The 21,522-nt window shown below is 44.8% G+C and overlaps 1 protein-coding gene across 3 annotated transcripts in view; it reads right to left on the reverse strand.

Moving 5' to 3' along the window:
• LOC140394883 (secretory carrier-associated membrane protein 4-like) overlaps positions 1 to 21,522 on the reverse strand; it is a 63,593-nt gene that overhangs the window by 14,812 nt on the left and 27,259 nt on the right. For all 3 annotated transcript variants that reach the window (XM_072482036.1, XM_072482038.1, XM_072482037.1), the window contains exons 2-5: positions 8,619 to 8,666; positions 6,103 to 6,231; positions 5,711 to 5,867; positions 5,504 to 5,605 (exon numbers count right to left, since the gene is read on the reverse strand). In XM_072482036.1, coding sequence (XP_072338137.1) covers positions 5,504 to 5,605; positions 5,711 to 5,867; positions 6,103 to 6,231; positions 8,619 to 8,625 — 395 coding nt within the window. In that variant the 5' untranslated portion in view covers positions 8,626 to 8,666. The remainder of the gene's footprint in view (positions 1 to 5,503; positions 5,606 to 5,710; positions 5,868 to 6,102; positions 6,232 to 8,618; positions 8,667 to 21,522) is intronic.

The raw sequence follows: 21,522 nt of genomic DNA on the forward strand, positions 1-21,522 counted from the left end.
TCTGCCTTTCAGCTGCTCACCGGGTCCTTGTGCAGGGGTTCCAGCTGCGTATCGAGAGAGAGAGAAACGGACCTGGACTTCAGGACTCTTTTTGGATTCTCAGGAGAGAAACCAGCCAGGGCTTTTCCCAGCCTTTCTCGGAGGTTTAAACTTGCACGGGCCTGGTTGGTAAGAGAATGCTTGCAGCATTTGAATCAGGAGTTAAAATTTTCACAGGCCTGATAGTGTCCAGGCCTGCTCACTCCAGCTGAGATATCAGGGAGAGAGGTTCCAGCTTTTCTGGGAGAGATATTTAACAGGCTCCTGCTCAGCCTGTTTGTTCTCCAAACAAAACAAAAAGCAATAACAGAAGTTGCCTTCTGCTCTAGAATCTTCTGAAAGCCTCTACCAATAGAAAACAGAAAATGTTCCAGAGTCTCAGAAGAGGGGTAGGTTGCCAGCCAAGTCCATCAAAATTACATTACGAGCTACATTACTGCATCAAGGGGTGTGCCTGGGCCTGTTCAAATAGCAGCTTGCAGCAGGGGGAGGGGGGGTCTGTTCAAAACCAAAAGTCTTTTTAAAAACAGCTAGCAGGAAAGGCGTTAAAAGGAAACCAGGAACTGACAAGAATTTAAAACAGGTTCCTTACAATACTTTGATCAGATCACCCCTTAGCCTTCTAAACTCTAGCGAAAACAGGTTGAATTTGAGTAATCTCTCCTCCGAACTCGACCTTTATAATTCAGTATCATTTTAGTAAACCTAAGTTGCACTCACTCCAAGGCTAATATATCCTTCCTAAGGTTTAAAAAAATATATTTTTATTGACATTTACAATTTTACATAGTGAAACCTGTGTCTGATATTTACAGTTTATGTACAGACATCTTTTTTGATATATCTTCTCCCCCGCACTAACCCCCTCCCTACCCCCTCCCCTCTACCGTCCTGAGTGTTCCGTCGCTGAGCTTCGTTTCTCCCCTTTTTCCCTCCCCCTCTGTTTTTTGCTGCAGGCCTTGTAGGTTTTTTTTGTGCGGGGGGGGGGGGGGGGGCCTTCCGGCCCCCTCTTTCCTCCCCCTCCTCCATGCTTCTCCCTGCGGTTCCTGAGTTTCCTCCTCATTTTCTCCCCCTTCCCCTTTTGTACCTCCTAGTGTTGTGTTCTTGTCTGCTCTCCCCTGTCTCTCCCTCTTTCCCAAGTCGCTGCTGGCCTTGAATAGGTCTTGTAACAGGCCGACGAATTGCCCGTGTTTTATGGAAGCCCTCGCTCGACCCTCGGATGGTGAACTTGATCTTCTCCAGATGGAGAAATTTTGCCAGATCTGCCAGCCAATCTGCAGCTGTGGGTGGTGCTGCCGATCGCCAGCCAAGCAGGATTCTCCGGCGTGCGATTAGGGAAACGGAAGCGAGGGCGTCAGCCCCCTTCCCCATGTGTAGCTCTGGCTGTTCCGATACCCTGAAGACTGTCGCTCTCGGGCATGGCTCCACCCACAACCTTGAACATTGCCTCGAAGGCGGCTGTCCAGAGATCTACAAGTCTTGGGCAAGCCCAGAAGATGTGGGCATGGTTGGCCGGGCCTCCCTAGCACCATTCACATTTATCTTCCACTTCCGGGAAGAACCTGTTCATTCGGGTCCTGATCAGGTGCGTTCAGTGCACCACTTTGAACTGCAGGAGGAGGTGAAGTTGCCCTGCTCAGTGCTTCGCTCCAGAGTCCCCAGCCGACTTCCACTCCCAGTTCGTACCCCCATTTTCACCTGACTTCATCCGGTGGTAGTCTCGCCCTGTCCAGTAGCTGTCCGTAGATGTTCCCGCAATTTCCCCCTTCTTTACTGTCCGTGTTTATCAGGTCCTCTAATAGTGTGTTTCTCGGGGCCCTAGGGTATCCTCCAGAATCCTTGCAGAGAAAGTGCTTGACCTGAAGGTGCCCAAGTTCCTGTCCTGGCAGTAGTCCCAGGTCTTCCGTCACTGCGCTCAGTGTCGCTAGTCTCTCCCCCATGTAAAAGTCCACCCGTCCTTGCTCCATTTTTAAAAAGTGGCGTTGAGCATGGCTGGTGGGACTTTGAGGTTTCCACAGATGAGGGCCATGGAGGACGTCTCGTTTAGACCAAAATGTTACCTCATCTAGTACCTTACTGATAACAAGAACGAAGAAGTCTCACCTTCCACAATTTGGGAGGCACTGAAGGCTATGATTGGGAGAAATTATAGCCTACAAGGCACCCAGAGACAGGGAAGCGAAGGCGGCCAGGCAACAACTGATCGATTCCATCCTGGAGGTTGACAGGAAGTACTCCCAAGGCCCCGTCCGTAGAACTTCCGGCAGAGGGGTAAAAGTTACAAATGGAGGTGCGCCGCGGACCCCCTTACTGCTATTCCCGTGCTAGCCCTCCCTGCTAGTACGGTGGCTCCAATCCCAGGGCTGGTCTAGTACTTCGTCTGTGCCCGCTGGCTGCCTGTTTCCTCAGCCTGCCCCGTCACCTGTATTTCCCTGTCCTCGCTCTCTCCTGTGACCAGTCTATCTGATCAGAACGGGGCAAACATGTAACATTGTCTATGAGTCTCTGTTTCTGTTTCTTTCAGCAATCTTCCTCCGACCCGCCTTCATCACTGCTTCGCCAGTCCTTTGTCTAGGCCGTTGGCCTGTAAAAGTAGATTGCCTTCGTCGGGGTATTGAAATGGCACTCCTTAGGGCAGCATGGTAGCGCAGTGGTTAGCATGGCTACCTCACAACGCACAGGTCCCAGGTTCGATCCCTGCTCTGGGTCCTTGTTCGTGAGGAGTTTGCACATTCTCCCAATGTTTGCATGGGTTTTGGCCCCACAAACCAAAGATGTGCAGGGTAGGTGGATTAGCCATGCTAAATTGCCCCTTCATTGGAAAATATGAATTGGGTACTCTAAATTTATTTAAAAAGAAGAAATAGTACTCCTTGCTCTGGCGCATGACCCAGAGTCTGGCTGGGAATAGCATGCCGAGTCGCACCCCACTTTTATAAAGCGTCGACTTTGCCTGATTAAACTCGGCCCTTTTTTTTTTGCCCAATGTCCTGATAAATACGGATTCTACGTCCTTCCCATGTGCTCGCTTTTACCTGTCTCGCCCACCGCAGGATCCTCTCACGGTCCTGGTATCGGTGCAGCTTCGCAATGATCGCTCTCGGCTGCTCCACCGCCTTGGGCTTCGGTCTGAGCGGCCTGTTGAGTTCTGAGGGATTGGGGAAGCTGCCCCTCTTGACTAGGTTGCCCAGCATTTGGGCGATATAGGCTGTCGGGTCTCTGCCCTCGATGCCTTCCGGCAGGCCCACAATCCGCATGTTCTACTGTTGGGACCTATTTTCCTGGTCCTCGACCTTTCCCTTCAAGCTTCCCTGGGCCACCACCAACCTTTTCACCTCTGCCTCCAGAGCGACGATCCTGTCACTCTGGTCTGTCGAAGCTGACTTGAGGTCTTGAATCGTCCTCTCCTGCACCCCCACATTCTTTCCCTGACCAGTTGATCGTCATATATATATATATATATGGAGACCATCGCCTCCGTCACCACCACCTTCACCTGGTTCTTGATTCTAATCGCCTCCTTCATGACGACCAGCTCCTTCTTTAAGAAGGTCCTCCATCCGTCTCCTGGTCGCGAGGGGGAGACTGATGCAAGGGTCGACGGTCTCCCTCTCTCTTGGGCACCGGGGCCTCCTCACCTCGTGGGTCAGCCGGTTCATCTGCTCGTTGTTCGTGGCCTTTTCCGCTACTTCTGCCATTTCTTCGGCCACTTGAGCTCCCATTCGCTAGCATTCTTTCCCCCGTTGTTCCTTTTCCTCAGTTGGGGTTGTTTTGTTATTGGTTTTTCGGGCAAAATTCGTCTAAAAGTATCTTTTTTGGTTCTGGTTGGGAGGAGAGCCACCTGATGTGGGTCCGCTCAGCACATCACCGCCACCTGAAGTCTCTATCCTTCCTACATTGTGGTGTCCAAAACTGCTCAGAGTGACTCCAAGTGAGGTCTAACCAAGGTTTTGTATAGTTGCAGCGAAACCAGTCTGATTATATTCCAATCCTTCAGATATAAAGGCTGGCATTCCATTAGCCTTTTTGATTATTTTCTGCACTTATTCCTGGCATTTTAAGTATCTATGCACTTGAACCACAAATCTCTTTGGACATCTGCTGTGCCTAACCTCTTTCCATTTAGAAAGTACTCTGCTCGATCCTTTTTTGGTTCAAAATGGATAACCTCACACTTGCTTACATTAAATTCCATCTGACAAATTTTGCCCATTCACCTAGACTGTCAATATCTCCTTGCAATTTTATGCCATCATCCAGGCTGTCTATAATGCCACCTAACTTTGTATCAACCGTAAATTTAGATATATGACTTTCTATGTCATTAATGAATGTGAACAAATGAGGCCCCAACAAAGATCCCTGTGGGACGCCACTAATCATCCCCTGCCAATTGGAGTAATTACCCATTATCCCCACCCTCTGTCCGCTGTGAACTGCATGTGGGAATTTTTGCATCCCAGACTGGCCCTCAGTTTCTTGTCTGATTGAAAGATGTGCCTCCAAACAATATTGCGCCGAAGTGAAAACTGAAATGATGTGTTCGGTCCCTGGAGTAGAGCTTGAAAATGCTACCTTCTGATTCAGTGTTGCCAATGAACCCAGGCTGACACTAATTGAAATGTTACAACATTTAATTATCTTTGAATAAACCTTGATATTCCTTTATCTTTGAGTAGGATTTCCTGTGACACATTTCACTGCTGTGCTATCTCGTATCAGTATGTTTCAGTGGCTTTGATCATATATTAGTTTTGTTAATTTTCTATGACAATTTATTTAAATGTGCTTACTTACAATCTCCTTTAATGACTTCTGGTAAATGTTTTGCTAATCTGTTTACACTTGTATCAGTATCTATTTCTTCAGACAGGTTTACATTTGGTGATTGTTAGACATTCTTTTCTCGACATAATATTACCGAATATAAACAGACCAAACAATAGTTGTTTGCAGCCTCTGACAGTAAGTGAAGACGTCACAACAAATTGCACTTGAAAGTTTTATTTTAAATTATCTGTTAAGGATAAACAAGATTATTAATTTTAACTACTAGAGATTTTGGTGATGTGATTTTGCCGTCTTGTGGCAGGTATAGTACAGGGGCTGGTTTAGCTGTGTATACCTGTGGCAGGTATAGCACAGGGGCTGGTTTAGCACAGGGCTAAATCGCTGGCTTTGAAAGCAGACCAAGGCAGGCCAGCAGCACGGTTCAATTCCCGTACCAGCCTCCCCGAACAGGCGGCGGAATGTGGCGACTATTCATTCACAGTAACTTCATTTGAAGCCTACTTGTGACAATAAGCAATTTTCATTTCATTTTCAGATATGTAGTACTACATTAACACAACTCAAATGCTAGGCCATACAATACCAGAGTCCAGGTGGAAAAAGGTAAAGCAAAAAAGTGATATAAATTGGGAAGGGTCTCCGATTATGCTTTCCCCATATTTGTAGGACTCACCAGGCTCCCCATCCTTTGAATCCAATTGCTTGTAGAGCTGCCAAAACAGCCTGGGCAGCAAAAATGAAGAAAAATGCCATGAAGTTAAAAGAGCTATCAGATCTGTTGGAGGGGGGAAAAAAAAAAATTACAAACTTGAAATATAAGCCAAGGGTCATCAGATTAGGTTACTCAACATCCTTTATGTCTTCCATCACATGTATTTACCTAAATGCTTTATAAATTGGACGAAGCCAGCAGACGTATGAACAGGGGCTGAAAAGAATTAGCCAAAGTATTGCCAGGCCAAAGTTGATAGCGCCACCTCCTGCTATTAGCCAAGCTAAGCAGCCGATTAAATTCACTGCTAGGGTAATGCTGTAAACTGAACACAAAGAAAAACTCAGTTAGGATATCACCCTCTTTTGTTGCTGCTAAACATCAAATTAGCAAGGTTGAAGATAAGAAAAATTAACACACTCTGATATTGAAAGTGACTGTCGATAAAAGCACATTTAAAAAGGAACCCACCTAGCAAAATACTTCATTCGCTGCATTAGTTACATATGCCATCCTAGGAAAATATCATCCAGTTTTAAAAACAAAATAGCTCAACTTACAGATCCATAAATGGTAGATTCGCTTTACAAGAAGGCAGTGATCTGCTGGGATCTCGTCTTCAAAATTTTGATAGAAGCAAGGCTTCAAAGGAATAAACTTTGGGAGTGGGGGAAAATTGTTTGTTTTTTCTGAAAAACAGATAGTTGATCATGTGACAGTTACAAATGCATTTAACTTCACGATTTATCATCGAGCATTAGACCATGTTGTGTCACCACAGCCTGCATATTCTTGTTTGTGTCAAACTACTGCTCAACATGACAGCCTTTTGCACAAGCTGTTGTTCAGCTCTCAACCTCCAGAGCACTCACTCTAAACTGACTGCTAGAGATCTGGTACAGACCAGGTTCCCCCCATTACTACAACATCTTCATCCCACTCACATTCCATGACTTAATTAAATTTGAAGACAATGTTTCTAATTATCTATTCCCCAGAATTCATAACAAAAACCCATCAGCTTCTCCTTTTAAACACAAGCATGATTTGAAATAAGAATGATCTCACTTTTACAATATCTTACTTACACCTTTTTCAGCCACAGTCTGGCTTTCTTTTAAACCAGGATATTTAAAGTAAATTACAGCAGCAGATATGCACACCCTAACCCAGGCTTTTTAAAACCATTACTGCACCAGACACACACAATACAATATAGATACCAATTTCTCACACTCATCACAACAGCAATGTTGAAGGTATGGTTTCGGCTACTCACGTTGTTCTCTGTAAGACACCACACATTCTGGGCATTCTTAGCTTATCAGGTTTGTGGGAATTTTAAAATGCCTGCTTTCAGGAAGCTCAAGGGTGTATCTCTATCAGCCAAAATATATATTTCCTGACTCAGGTTTAGCTCAGGGGAATGAGTCACCTTCAAATGAGTTAGATTAATAACAAGTACTACAGACAACTGTCATTGGCAACAAGGTTCAGTCTACTATTGGAAGGTGATCACTGCCAGAATTACCTGTTCCACCCCGGTAAACACATTTCAGGTGGTTTTCAGGTCTTTGAACCACGACTATTATTTATTTGTGAAAGACCCCCTGGATACTCCTCGGAGTATGGGTTGAAAAGCAAAGAGTGTGTATGATGAATTCCTTCCTCCTTGCCCATCTGAGCTTTGGAATTGACTTTGGTTCTACCAAGCAGTTTGCAAGCTAGGTGTACAGCAAGTGCTCATCAATACCCGATTTCACGCATTATTCTTGTGTCATAGACACAGCTTCAAACTAAACAGCACGATCTCTGAGATCTGAGAGAAGTTTGAGGTGTCTTACTATTTTGGAACAGGGACTGCAAGTTAAAAGTTCATAATCTGGCTCACAGCTTTGTTTAGACTAAATTGAAAACCTCACCTTTTCTGCTTGCTGCAATCAAACACATTAATTTGGTAGTTTAGTCTGTTACCGAAGGGACTTAACATAACTGATTTTAATCAGCGTTTGAAGTTCGATGAACAGGTATTGGAAATTTTCTGCATAAATATTGTTCACTTGGAGCACACAGATAATCACAAAAATTACAACATGAAAAAAGGTCAGTTCATGTTGGTGTTTATCTTCCATACGAGCATAAACCTAATCCCATGTGCCCACCCTGCATCTACACCCTTGTTCCGTCAACCACTTATCAAACACGTTTTTACATATTGGCAGGGTGCCCTGACAAAATTTAGGACACTCAATCGTGTCCTAATCTTTGGTGCAAAAAGATTCTTCCACTGAATCTTCTAAATCTCTAATTTATTCTTTTATCCACACCATGAATTTTAGATGCTTCAACTACTGGAAACTCTTCTGATCTAACCATTCCAGTCATTTCATAATTTAAATTACTTCTGTCCAATAAATGGAGTTCAAGTTCCATCTTGGTAGTTTGAAAATTGAATTCAGTTGATAAAATGCTGGTGTCTCAAAATAATGATCATAAAGCTATCAGATCATCGCAAAAGCACACTGGTTCAGTGATTTCTTCATCGAAAGAAACCTAACAATCTTACCTGTCCGGCTTAATGACGTGATTTCAGTTTTACACCAATGTGACTCACTCTCAGCTGCTATCTGGTGTAGCAGAGTAAGACATTGAGTTGTACCGAGGGCAATAGATGCAGTGAAAGGAAAGGAGGAAAATAAAGAAAAAGCTTGTTCCTTGTTGAACTTTGCCTTTTAAAATTAGAACCAGATAATCGTATTTCTCCCAAGACTCTTGCATCTTCCAACCACTCAGTAAAGAGACAGGCACATGACCGCCCAGGTTGCTCTTAGCAAAACGTTCAAGGTGAATGGAGAAGGATGTTATTGTTCCATCATTTTAACAGACAGATCATTAAGACCTCCAGTAGGCTAGTCCTCTCTATAACTCAGCACAATGAGAAATGATCCATATGGGGTCTATCACAAAGTAACCCAAGGTATATTTCTCCTTTATTGATCTATGCACCACATGTGTTTCAAGAAGATTTTCATGATTTATAATATTAGAGGTATCAGAGAATGTTAACAGAACCTACCAGTCATGTCTTCTGTTTGATGTAGTCTTAGGTATTGCTTTGTCAGTTCTGAAGAACAGAAAGCAACATTTAGAAAGTATGAGTAAAACAAATTCATAATTTTATTTTTTAATAAGACCTCATCGGAGCAGAATTAGGCTATTCGGCCCATCGAGCTTGCTTCACCGTTCAATCATGGATATACTTCTCGAATATCTTGGGATTTCCCCTTACAAGGACATAGTAGAAAACTCTTCTAATTGACATTGTCCAAATGAAGACATTTTACAAAGGGGTTCAATGTTTTTATGATATATTCATATATAGATATGGAGATATATGTATAAGACCATAAGACTTGGAAGCAGAATTCGGCCACTCGGCCCATCGAGTCTGCTCCGCCATTCAATCATGGCTGATATCTTTTTCAACCCCGTTTTCCTGCCTTCTCCCCATAACCCCTGATCCCCTTATTAAACAAGAACCCATCTATCTCTGTCTTAAAGACACTCAGATATTTGGCCTCCACAGCCTTATGTGGCAAAAAGTTCCACAGATTCACCACCCTCTGGCTGAAAAAATTTCTTCTCATCTCAGTTTTAAAGGGTCGTCGCTTCAGTTTCAGATTGTGTCCTCTGCTTTGAGTTTTTCCAACAAGTGGGAACATCCTCTCCATGCCCACTCTATCCAGGCCTCTCAGTATACTGTACGTTTCAATAAGATCCCCCCCCTCATCCTTCTAAACTCTAACGATTACAGACCCAGAGTCCTCAACCACTCCTCATATGACAAGCTCTTCATTCCATGGATCATTTTTTTTTTTTTTAATTCATTTATGGGATGTGAGCGTCGCTGGTTAGATCAGCATTTGTTGCCCATCCTTACAAGTCAGGTGGTGAATGACTTGGAGGGGAGCATCCAAGTGGTAGGGTTCCCTGGTATATGCTGCTCTTGTCCTTCTAGATGGTAGTGGTCGTGGGTTTGGAGGTTGCTGCCTAAGGAACCTTGGCGAGTCCCCGCAGTGCAGCTTCTAGATGGTACACATGGCTGCCACTGTTCGTCGGTGCTGGAGGGTTTAAATGTTTGTGGGAGAAGGAGCAATCAAGCGGGCTGCTTTGTCTGGAGTTACTCGCCACAGGATTCCTAGCCTTTGACCTGCCCTGGTAGCCACAGTATTAATATGGTTAGTTCAGTTCAGTTTCTGATCAATAGCAACCCCCAGAATGTTGATTGTGGGGGATTCAGCAAAGGTAATGCTATTGAATTGAATGTCAAGGGTCGATGGTTAGATCATCTCTTGGATTGGATGGATTTGTGGATTTGTTTATGTCATGTGTACCAAGGTACAGTGAAAAGTATTTTTCTGCGAGCAGCTCAACGAATCATTAAGCACATGAAAAGAAAAGGAGATAAAAGAAAATACATAATAGGGCTTGTAGGAGATGGTCATTGTCTGGCACTTGTATAACTTGCCACATGTCAGCCCAAGCCTGGATATGTCCAGGACTTGCTGCATTTGGACATGGACTGCTCATTAACTGAGGAGTCGCGAACGGTGCTAAACATTGTGCAGTCATCCGCAAACATCCCCACTTCTGACCTTAAGATGGAAGGCAGATCACTGATGAAGCAGCTGAAGATGGTTGGGCCTAGGACACTACCCTGAGGAGCTCCTGCAGTGATGTCGTAGAGCTGAGATGATTGACCTCCAACCACCACATCTATCTTCCTTTGTGCCAGGTATGACTCCGACCAGCGGAGAGTTTTCCCATGATTCCCATTGACTCCAGTTTGCTAGGGCTCCTTGATGCCATACTTGGTCAAATTCTGCCTTGATGTCAAGGGCAGTCACTCTCACCTCTGGCATTCAACTCTTTTGTCCATGTTTGAACCAAGTCTGTAATGAGGTCAGCAGCTGAGTGACCCTGGCGGAACCCAAATTGAACATCCGTGAGCAGGTTATTGCCGAGTAAGTGCCGCTTGATCGCACTGTTGATGACTCCTTCCATCACTTTGTTAATGATGGAAAGTAGAACGATAGGGCGGTAAGTGGCTGGGTTGGATTTCTCCTATTCCTTGTGTACAGGACACACCTGGACAATTTTCCACATTGCCGGGTAAATGCCAGCGTGGTAGCTGTCCTGGAACAGCTTGGCTAGGGGTGCAGCAAGTTCTGGAGCACAAGACTTCAGTACTAATGCCGGAATATTGTCAGGACCCATAGCCTTTACAGTATCCAGGGCTTACAGCCGTTTCTTGATATCACGTGGAGTGAATTGTATTGGCTGAAGACTGACATCTGTGATACTGGGGACCTCTGTTCGGTTTCATTTCTTTTTGGTGTTTTTGAAATGAACCTTCTCCGGACCCTTTCCAGCACATCCATCCTTAGATACGGGGCACAAAACTGCTCACAATACTCTAACTGGGTTCTGACCAGAGCAATATACAGCCTCAAAAGTACATCCTGCTCTTGTATTCTAGCCCTTTCGACATGAATGCGAACATTGCATTTGCCTTCCTAACTGCCAACGGAATCTGCACCTTAACCTGAAGAGAATCTTGAACTAGGACTCCTAAGCCCTTTGTGCTTCTGTTTTCATAGTAAAAGTACAAATTCACGAATCATTGAAATATACATTTACAATGGTAGGTCAATAACAAACATTTAAAAAAAAAAAAATTTAGAGTACTCAATTAATTTTTTCCAATTAAGGGGCAATTTAGCGTGGCCAATCCACCTACCCTGCACATAGAACATGACAGCGCAGTACAGGCCCTTCGGCCCACGATCTTACACCGAAACAAAAGCCATCTAACCTACACTATGCCATTATCATCCATATGTTTATCCAATAAACTTTTAAATGCCCTCAATGTTGGCGAGTTCACTACTGTAGCAGGTAGGGCATTCCACGGCCTCACTACTCTTTGCGTAAAGAACCTACCTCTGACCTCTGTCCTATATCTATTACCCCTCAGTTTAAAGCTATGTCCCCTCGTGCCAGCCATTTCCATCCGCGGGAGAAGGCTCTCACTGTCCACCCTATCCAACCCCCTGATCATTTTGTATGCCTCTATTAAGTCTCCTCTTAACCTTCTTCTCTCCAACGAAAACAACCTCAAGTCCATCAGCCTTTCCTCATAAGATTTTCCCTCCATACCAGACAACATCCTGGTAAATCTCCTCTGAACCCGCTCCAAAGCCTCCACGTCCTTCCTATAATGCGGTGACCAGAACTGTACGTAATACTCCAAATTGGGCCGTACCACAGTTCTGTACAGCTGCAACATGACCTCCCGACTCCGGAACTCAATCCCTCTACCAATAAAGGCCAACACTCCATAGGCCTTCTTCACAACCCTATCAACCTGGGTGGCAACTTTCAGGGATCTATGTACATGGACACCTAGATCCCTCTGCTCATCCACACTTTCAAGAACTTTACCATTAGCCAAATATTCCACATTCCTGTTATTCCTTCCAAAGTGAATCACCTCACACTTCTCTACATTAAACTCCATTTGCCACCTCTCAGCCCAGCTCTGCAGCTTATCTATATCCCTCTGTAACCTGCTACATCCTTCCACACTATCGACAACACCACCGACTTTAGCATCGTCTGCAAATTTACTCACCCACCCTTCTGCGCCTTCCTCTAGGTCATTGATAAAAATGACAAACAGCAACGGCCCCAGAACAGATCCTTGTGGTACTCCATTTGTGACTGTACTCCATTCTGAACATTTCCCATCAACCACCACCCTCTGTCTTCTTTCAGCTAGCCAATTTCTGATCCACATCTCTAAATCACCCTCAATCCCCAGCCTCTGTATTTTTTGCAATAGCCTACCGTGGGGAACCTTATCAAACGCTTTGCTGAAATCCATATACACCACATCAACTGCCCTACCCTCGTCTACCTGTTCAGTCACCTTCTCAAAGAACTCAATAAGGTTTGTGAGGCATGACCTACCCTTCACAAAGCCATGCTGACTATCCCTGATCATATTATTCCTATCTAGATGATTATAAATCTTGTCTCTTGTAATCCCCTCCAAGACTTTACCCACTACAGACGTGAGGCTATAGTTGCCGGGGTTGTCTCTGCTCCCCTTTTTGAACAAAGGGACCACATTTGCTGTCCTCCAGTCCTCTGGCACTAGTCCTGTAGCCAATGATGACATAAAAATCAAAGCCAAAGGTCCAGCAATCTCTTCCCTGGCCTCCCAGAGAATCCTAGGATAAATCCCATCAGGTCCCGGGGACTTATCTATTTTCAGCCTGTCCAGAATTTCCAACACCTCTTCCCTACGTACCTCAATGCCATCTATTCTATTAGCCTGGGGCTCAGCATTCTCCTCCACAATATTATCATTTTCCTGAGTGAATACTGACGAAAAATATTCATTCAGTATCTCGCCTATCTCTTCAGACTCCATACACAATTTCCCATCCCTGTCCTTGACTGGTCCTACTCTTTCCCTAGTCATTCGCTTATTCCTGACATACCTATAGAAAGCTTTTGGGTTTTCCTTGATCCTTCCTGCCAAATACTTCTCATGTCCCCTCCTTGCTCGTCTTAGCTCTCTCTTTAGATCCTTCCTCGCTACCTTGTAACTATCCATCGCCCCAACCGAAACTTCACACTTCATCTTCACATAGGCCTCCTTCTTCCTCTTAACAAGAGATTCCACTTCCTTGGTAAACCACGGTTCCCTTGCTCGACGCCTTCCTCCCTGTCTGACCGGTACATACTTATCAAGAACACGCAGTAGCTGATCCTTGAACAAGCCCCACTTATCCAGTGTGCCCAACACTTGCAGCCTACTTCTCCACCTTATCCCCCCCAAGTCACGTCTAATGGCATCATAATTGCCCTTCCCCCAGCTGTAACTCTTGCCCTGCGGTGTATACTTATCCCTTTCCATCATTAACGTAAACGTCACCGAATTGTGGTCACTGTCCCCAAAGTGCTCTCCTACCTCCAAATCCAACACCTGGCCTGGTTCATTACCCAAAACCAAATCCAACGTGGCCTCGCCTCTTGTTGGCCTGTCAACATATTGTTTCAGGAAACCCTCCTGCACACACTGTACAAAAAACGACCCATCTATTGTACTCGAACTATATCTCTTCCAGTCAATATTTGGAAAGTTAAAGTCTCCCATAATAACTACCCTGTTACTTTCGCTCATATCCAGAATCATCTTCGCCATCCTTTCCTCTACATCCCTAGAACTATTAGGAGGCCTATAAAAAACTCCCAACAGGGTGACCTCTCCTTTCCTGTTTCTAACTTCAGCCCATACTACCTCGGAAGAAGAGTCCCCATCTAGCATCCTCTCCGCCACCGTAATACTGCTCTTGATTAGCAGCGCCACACCTCCCCCTCTTTTGCCTCCTTCTCTGAGCTTACTAAAACACCTAAACCCCGGAACCTGCAACATCCATTCCTGTCCCTGCTCTATCCATGTCTCCGAAATGGCCACAACATCGAAGTCCCAGGTACCAACCCATGCTGCCAGTTCCCCTACCTTGTTTCGTATACTCCTGGCATTGAAGTAGACACACTTCAAACCACCTACCTGAACACTGGCCCCCTCCTGCAACGTCAAATCTGTGCTCCTGACCTCTATACTCTCATTCTCCCTTACCCTAAAACTACAATCCAGGTTCCCATGCCCCTGCTGCATTAGTTTAAACCCCCCCAAAGAGCACTAACAAATCTCCCCCCCAGGATATTTGTGCCCCTCAGGTTCAGATGTAGACCATCCTGTCTGTAGAGGTCCCACCTTCCCCAGAAAGAGCCCCAGTTATCCAGAAATCTGAATCCCTCCCGCCTGCACCATCCCTGTAGCCACGTGTTTAAATGCTCTCTCTCCCTATTCCTCATCTCACTATCACGTGGCACTGGCAACAACCCAGAGATAACAACTCTGTTTGTTCTAGTTCTGAGCTTCCATCCTAGCTCCCTGAAAGCCTGCCTGACATCCTTGTCCCCTTTCCTACCTATGTCGTTAGTTCCAATGTGGACCACGACTTGGGGCTGCTCCCCCTCCCCCCTAAGGACCCGGAAAACACGATCCGAGACATCACGTACCCTTGCACCTGGGAGACAACATACCAAACATGAGTCTCTCACGCTCCCACAAAATCTCCTATCTGTGCCCCTGACTGTAGAGTCCCCAATTACTAATGCTCTGCTCCTCTCCCCCCTTCCCTTCTGAGCAACAGGGACAGACTCCGTGCCAGAGGCCCGTACCCCATGGCTTACCCCTGGTAAGTCGTCCCCCCCACAAGTATCCAAAGCGGTATACTTGTTTCTCAGGGGAACGACCGCAGGGGATCCCTGCACTGACTGCTTTTTCCCAGTCCCTCTTACAGTTACCCACCTACCTCCAATCTTTGGTGTAACTAATTCCCTGAAGCTGCTATCTATGACCCCCTCTGCCTCCCGAATGATCCGAAGTTCTTCCAACTCCAGCTCCAGTTCCCTAACTCGGTCTTGGAGGAGCTGGAGATGGCAACACTTCCTGCAGGTAAAATCAGCAGGGACACTAACTGCATCCCTCACCTCAAACATCCTGCAGGAGGAACATTGCACTCCCTTCCCTGCCATTCCTCTAACTTTCTACCAAGATCTGGCTAACAACTAAATTAAATTTTTTATAAAAAATAATAATAATATAATAAAATATGGTACTTACCTCAGACCAATGGGTTTTATTATTAGGTTAGAGGAGGAGGGCGGGTGGGAGACACTACACGTGTAGTGTCTCGGGTTTCCTCTCCACTAGAATTTATTGGTGAGGGTCTTCCCAGACGTCTGCGGGTCGACTTCCTGTTCCCGCCTAAAACACTAATTTTTTTTTTTTTTTTTAATTCTCAGCTCCTGCTGAAATTGACTAACCAGTCAGCTCCACTCCCGCCAAAATCGACTGGCCTGCCCCTGCAAAGACAAGTGGACAGGACAAGGACAGACTTACCTCCCAGCAGCCACTTCCGCACTGCTCCCGCTGAAACTGACTCACCAGCTGTTCTCCCGCCGAAATTGACTGGCCTGCCCCTGCAAAGACAAGTGCTTTTAAAGGACAGACTTACCTCCCAGCAGCCACTTCCGCACTGCTCCCGCTGAAACTGACTCACCAGCTGTTCTCCCGCCGAAATCGACATCTTTGGGTTGTGGAGGTGAAACCCACGCAAACATGGGGAGAATGTGCAAACTCTCCCCTATAATAGGGTGACCAAATGTTCTGGTCACCCTATTATAGAAAGGATATTATTAAACTAGAAAGAGTGCAGAAAAGATTTACTCGGATGTTACCGGGACTTGATGGTTTGAGTTATAAGGAGAGGCTGGATAGACTGGGACTTTTTTCCCTGGAGCGTAGGAGGCTTAGGGGTGATCTTATAGAGGTCTATAAAATAATGAGGGGCCTAGATAAGGTAGATAGTCAACATCTTTTCCCAAAGGTCGGGGAGTCTAAAACTAGAGGGCATAGGTTTAAGGTGAGAGGGGAGAGATTCAGAAGGGCCCAGAGGGGCAATTTCTTCACTCAGAGGGTAGTGAGTGTCTGGAATGTGCTGCCAGAGGTAGTAGTAGAGACGGGTACAATTGTGTCTTTTAAAAAGCATTTAGATAGTTACATGGGTAAGATGGGTATAGAGGGTTATGGGCCAAGTGCGGGCAACTGGGACTAGCTTAATGGTAAAAACTGGGCGGCATGGACTGGTTGGGCCGAAGGGCCTGTTTCCATGCTGTAAACTTCTATGATTCCACACGGACAGTGACCCAGAGCTGGGATTGAACCTGGGACCTCGGCGCCGTGAGGCAGCAGTGCTAACCACTGCACCACCGTGCTGCCCAGGTCAATAACAACCATGTGATATTATAAAAGGTTGCATTAAAAGTTTCAGGCATGGAATATTAAATTCACAAATCATTGAAATATACATTTACAATGATAGGCCAATGATAGTGAGTTGGCATTATAACACTTCATGCCCAAGGGCTTAGACACGAACACGTTCCTGATTTTACCATCTGGGAGGCTGAAAAAATTAATAATTTGAACTTTCACCACTATCCTGTCACTTCCAATAGCTAGTCAAGGCAACATTTGAATATCATTGTCTTTCATTACCAATTATGACATTATAAAATACGGGAACATGGAGCTGTGTCTTTATTACCATTGAGTTACTGATCACAATTGCATTTCCAGGAGACAGCAGAGTTTGGCAAGGGTGTGCGGATTAGTAATTCTAATTATTATGTTAGTTCAAGCTGGCCTCCCGTAATGGATGAAATGAATATAGAGTACCCAAACATTTATTGAAACACGTAAAATTCTGAAGGGGTTTGACAGGGTAGATCCTGTGGGAGAATCTACAACTACAGCTAGGTGGCAGAGTTTCAAAATAAGGGGGTTCCCATTTAAATTAAAGGAGGAGATTAGGAGGAATTTCTTCTCGCAGAGGGTCGTTAATCTTTGGAATTCTCTTCCACAAGGAAGTCCAGGGCTTTTGGGCAGGCTGCAAAGTGAAGCAAAGGCCATAATCAGATCAGCCACGATCTTATGGAATGATGAGCAGGTTTGGTGGGCCAAATGGCCATTCTTGCTCCTCAGTCTTATGAACTGATTTACAGAGTAAGTGCACCGCAAGAGAAATCTGTTGATAGTTTCTTTCTGATTAAGACCATAGACCATAAGACATAGGAGCAGAATTAAGCCATTCGGCCCATCGTGTCTGCTCTGCCATTTAATCATGGCTGATATGTTTATCATCCCTATTCTCCTGCATTCCTATAACCCCTGATCCCCTTCTTAATCAAGAACCTATCTATCTCTGCCCTAAAGACACTCAGTGACTTGGCCTCCACAGCCTTCTGCGGCAAAGATGTCATTTGTGCACAGCAAGTGCCCACAAATTGCAATGTGACCACAATCTGTTTTTGTGATATTTACAAAAAATAAACATTGGCCAAGGCACTGGGGGTAAATTCCCTGCTCTTTGAAATAGTGTCGCGGGAACTTTTACATCACCCCGGGGGGGGGGGGGGGCAGACTGGGCCTCAAATTTACATCTCATCTGAAAGACGGTACCTGTCTGTGTGCAGAAGGTTTAACCTTTCTTCTCAAAGATGGGCAACAGTAGTTCGCAACACAATGCCTGATACCATGTTAAAAACGCCCTTAGTTTGGAGTATGGGTTTACAATCCACAGCACAGTCAAATCCACACCATTTAAAAACTGGGCTGCCATACTAAAATTTTGTGCACTGTATTGTAACTTTCAATTAAATGGCTACATTTATATCAACAGTTCAATCAGAGGAATAAGTTTCCCTAAAACTTCAAGATAACGACCACATTATAAGGAAACAAAATTTTGAAGTCATGACCCATAATTCCCGTAATTCCTAAAGAACAAACTTTAAGTAATGAGATTCGCACTTTCACTGCAGCCAATAAATCCTATTTTAACTTTATTTTGCTGCAATGTCAAACTGTGGTAGAGAGGACCAAATAAGGGCCTCAACAGTGAAAGCAGCTCAATTTATTTCAACGTATCCACTTCAAATTGTTTGCACCAGGGCGGCACGGTAACGCAGTGATTAGCACTGCTGCCTCACGGTGCCGAGGACCCCAGTTCGATCCCGGCCTTGGGTCACTGTCCATGTGGAGTTTGCACATCCTCCCCATGTCTGCGTAGGTCTCACCCCTACAACCCAAAAGATGAGCAGGGTAGCTGGATTGGCCACGCTAAATTGCCCCTTAATTGAGAAAAATAATTGGATACTCTACATTTTTTAAAAATAAATTGCTTTGCGCCAATAGTTCAAGCAACCTCCTTTACTTTCATTTCCAGAATTTGAGCACTGAATAGAAATGTTGACGTTTTTGACTAATAGATTGGAACTCAAGAGGGAGCAGGAAATCATAGTCCCCTGACAATCGCCAAATATATGCTACAAACTGGCCAGGATTATCACTTACTGTAGATCCATTGTGCTCATTTCTAATAGCAGAGTTTACAATTCACCATCAAATCTCAAGTTAAAACAGAATTACAACTTAAGCACTTGAAGACACAATTAAAAGGAATCATACCTCTCCACAATCCAAAAAAAAGGCTGGCAAAATGGGTGGGCCAGTGGGAAAGAAATCAAAAAGTCTCCACAGTCCACCTCCCTGAGCCTGTAGCTAAGTAGAGATGTTTACAATGGTGTACGTTTAAAACCAGCTCAGGAAACCGCCACACAGATCATGAGACCAGCTTGGATTGCGTACATGATAAATTACTTTGTGACATTGAGGAGAATTGGAAATGACATCCTTTCCTCATTCTGGCAGGTAATACTAACCTAGCAGTCGAATGCCCTATTAAAAAAGTTGCTAATTTTAATTGTCACCTCTTATGCTTTAATAGCCACAGGTTCTGGTAGAATCCTGGAATGTCAATTTTGAGCTGTTCTTTGGCACAGTAACATTAGGTTCACTACAAAGGTCATTGTCAGTATTTCAGTACTTATGGTACCCTGCTGGAGTCACAGCAGCATTTAAAATAAATGAAACTACACATATACACCGTATCATACAAACTAAAAAGCTTGTGAGCAAACCACCAGCTAGGAAACTAATTTCCATTCAAAATACCATGGAACAGATTTCACAATGCAATAACAATTTTCTCCAGTTATTGTAAAGGAGTAATCAATACAATTTTATGATCTAAGACAAACATTTTTAAAAACGTAATGGCTTTATCATTTATATCACCAATTCACAGCACTCTATTGCATTTAAATATCTTCATGGCTTTGTGTCCTTCCTCTCTTTGTAATCTTTGATCCTCCATAAACCCTGCCATTTCTCCACCTCGTTCTCCTCACAACATGGCATTTGGCCACTTCCCCTCATGGCACAGATTTTGCGATCAGCAACAAAGAGAAGACATTCACCACTGATATTGAAGCAAACTGCCCACAAAGATCCAACGTGGATTTCATCGTTGCCAACATTACCTCAGCACTTCGCTTTACCGCAAACCCACGGATAACCTCACGATGCTCCACTTCTCCAGCTTCCACCCTAAACACATTAAAGAAGCCATCCCCTATGGACAAGCTCTCCGTATACACAGGATCTGCTCAGACGAGGAGGAGCGTAACAGACATCTACAGACGTTGAAAGATGCCCTCGTACGAACGGGATATGGCGCTCGACTCATCGATCGACAGTTCCAACGCGCCACAGCAAAAAAACGCACCAACCTCCTCAGAAGACAAACATGGGACACAACCGACAGAATACCCTTCGTCGTCCAGTACTTTCCCGGAGCGGAGAAACTACGACATCTTCTTCACAGCTTTCAACGCGTCATCGATGAAGATGAACATCTTGCCAAGGTCATCCCCACACCCCCACTACTTGCCTTCAAACAACCGCGCAACCTCAAGCAAACCATTGTTTGCAGCAAACTACCCAATCTTCAGAACAGTGACCACGACACCACACAACCCTGCCATGGCAATCTCTGCAAGACGTGCCAGATCATCGACATGGATACCACCATTACACGTGAGAACACCACCCACCAGGTACGCGGTACATACTCATGCAACTCGGCCAACGTTGTCTACCTCATACGCTGCAGGAAAGGATGTCCCGAAGCGTGGTACATTGGCGAGACCATGCAGACGCTGCGACAACGAATGAACGGACATCGTGCGACAATCACCAGGCAGGAATGTTCCCTTCCAGTCGGGGAACACTTCAGCAGTCAAGGGCATTCAGTCTCTGATCTCCGGGTAAGCATTCTCCAAGGCGGCCTTCAGGACGCGCGACAACGCAGAATCGCCGAGCAGAAGCTTATAGCCAAGTTCCGCACACGAGTGCGGCCTCAACCGGGACCTGGGATTCATGTCGCATTACATTCATCCCCCACCATCTGGCCTGCGAAATCCTACCAACTGTCCTGGCTTGACACAATTCACACCTCTTTAACCTGGGGTTACCCCATCTCTGGATCTGTAAAGATTTAATCACCTGCTAATGCTCGCATTCCAAGCATTGTCTGGCATCTTTGAATCTGTCTATATATATGTTTCTGGAACATACCTCTTCATTCACCTGAGGAAGGAGCAGCACTCCGAAAGCTAGTGACATCGAAACAAACCTGTTGGACTTTAACCTGGTGTTGTAAAACGTCTTACTGAACATTACATTCATTCTGGATCTGATGTTGATTTCTGGCTTCAGATAACGATGTCATCAAAGCAGGTTAAACAGCCTAGGTAAACAGTGAGGGCGGCTCACAGGCTGGATCATAAATCAGGAAGCAAAAATGCATCCATTATCCTACCGCCTTTAATAATTTTGTAAAAAGTGAAATAAAGATCAGGACCATACATATGAAATTAATGTCAACGCTGAACTATTGAACAAATATTTTACAAATCCAGAGAGTTTTAGAATAATTTTTCAATCAAAATGGAGAAATTTGACACTCGGGAAATATAAAATTAGATGTTATGGGGCAGTGAGGTTGTTCAGCAGTAATTATGAATTATGCTGTCAAAAATCCAGTTATACCTCGTTCTAATAGGTGTAACTTTTTCAATGGTTTTTAAAGCAAGACTAAGTGGAAGTTCAAATCAATTCAAGTGATTTCTAAAGAATTCCATCGGTGTGGATTTTAATGGCGCCTCTGTGGAGGAAGGGGTAATCACAAAGTGACTTCTGGATTTCCATATTTAATGTGCATTTGCAGACACCGGAACTGCTGTCAATTTTTAGTTATGCACCAAATGCTGATCCCAAAATCCAAATCTGCATCTTCTTCGGCTCAGGGTCGATTCTGGCCTGATTTTGCCTCTGAAGTGCCCTGAGATGCAAGAGTCTTTCCTATTTATTT

The sequence above is a fragment of the Scyliorhinus torazame genome, chromosome 18 (assembly GCF_047496885.1).
Source record: "Scyliorhinus torazame isolate Kashiwa2021f chromosome 18, sScyTor2.1, whole genome shotgun sequence".
Classification (NCBI taxonomy): Eukaryota; Metazoa; Chordata; class Chondrichthyes; order Carcharhiniformes; family Scyliorhinidae; genus Scyliorhinus; species Scyliorhinus torazame.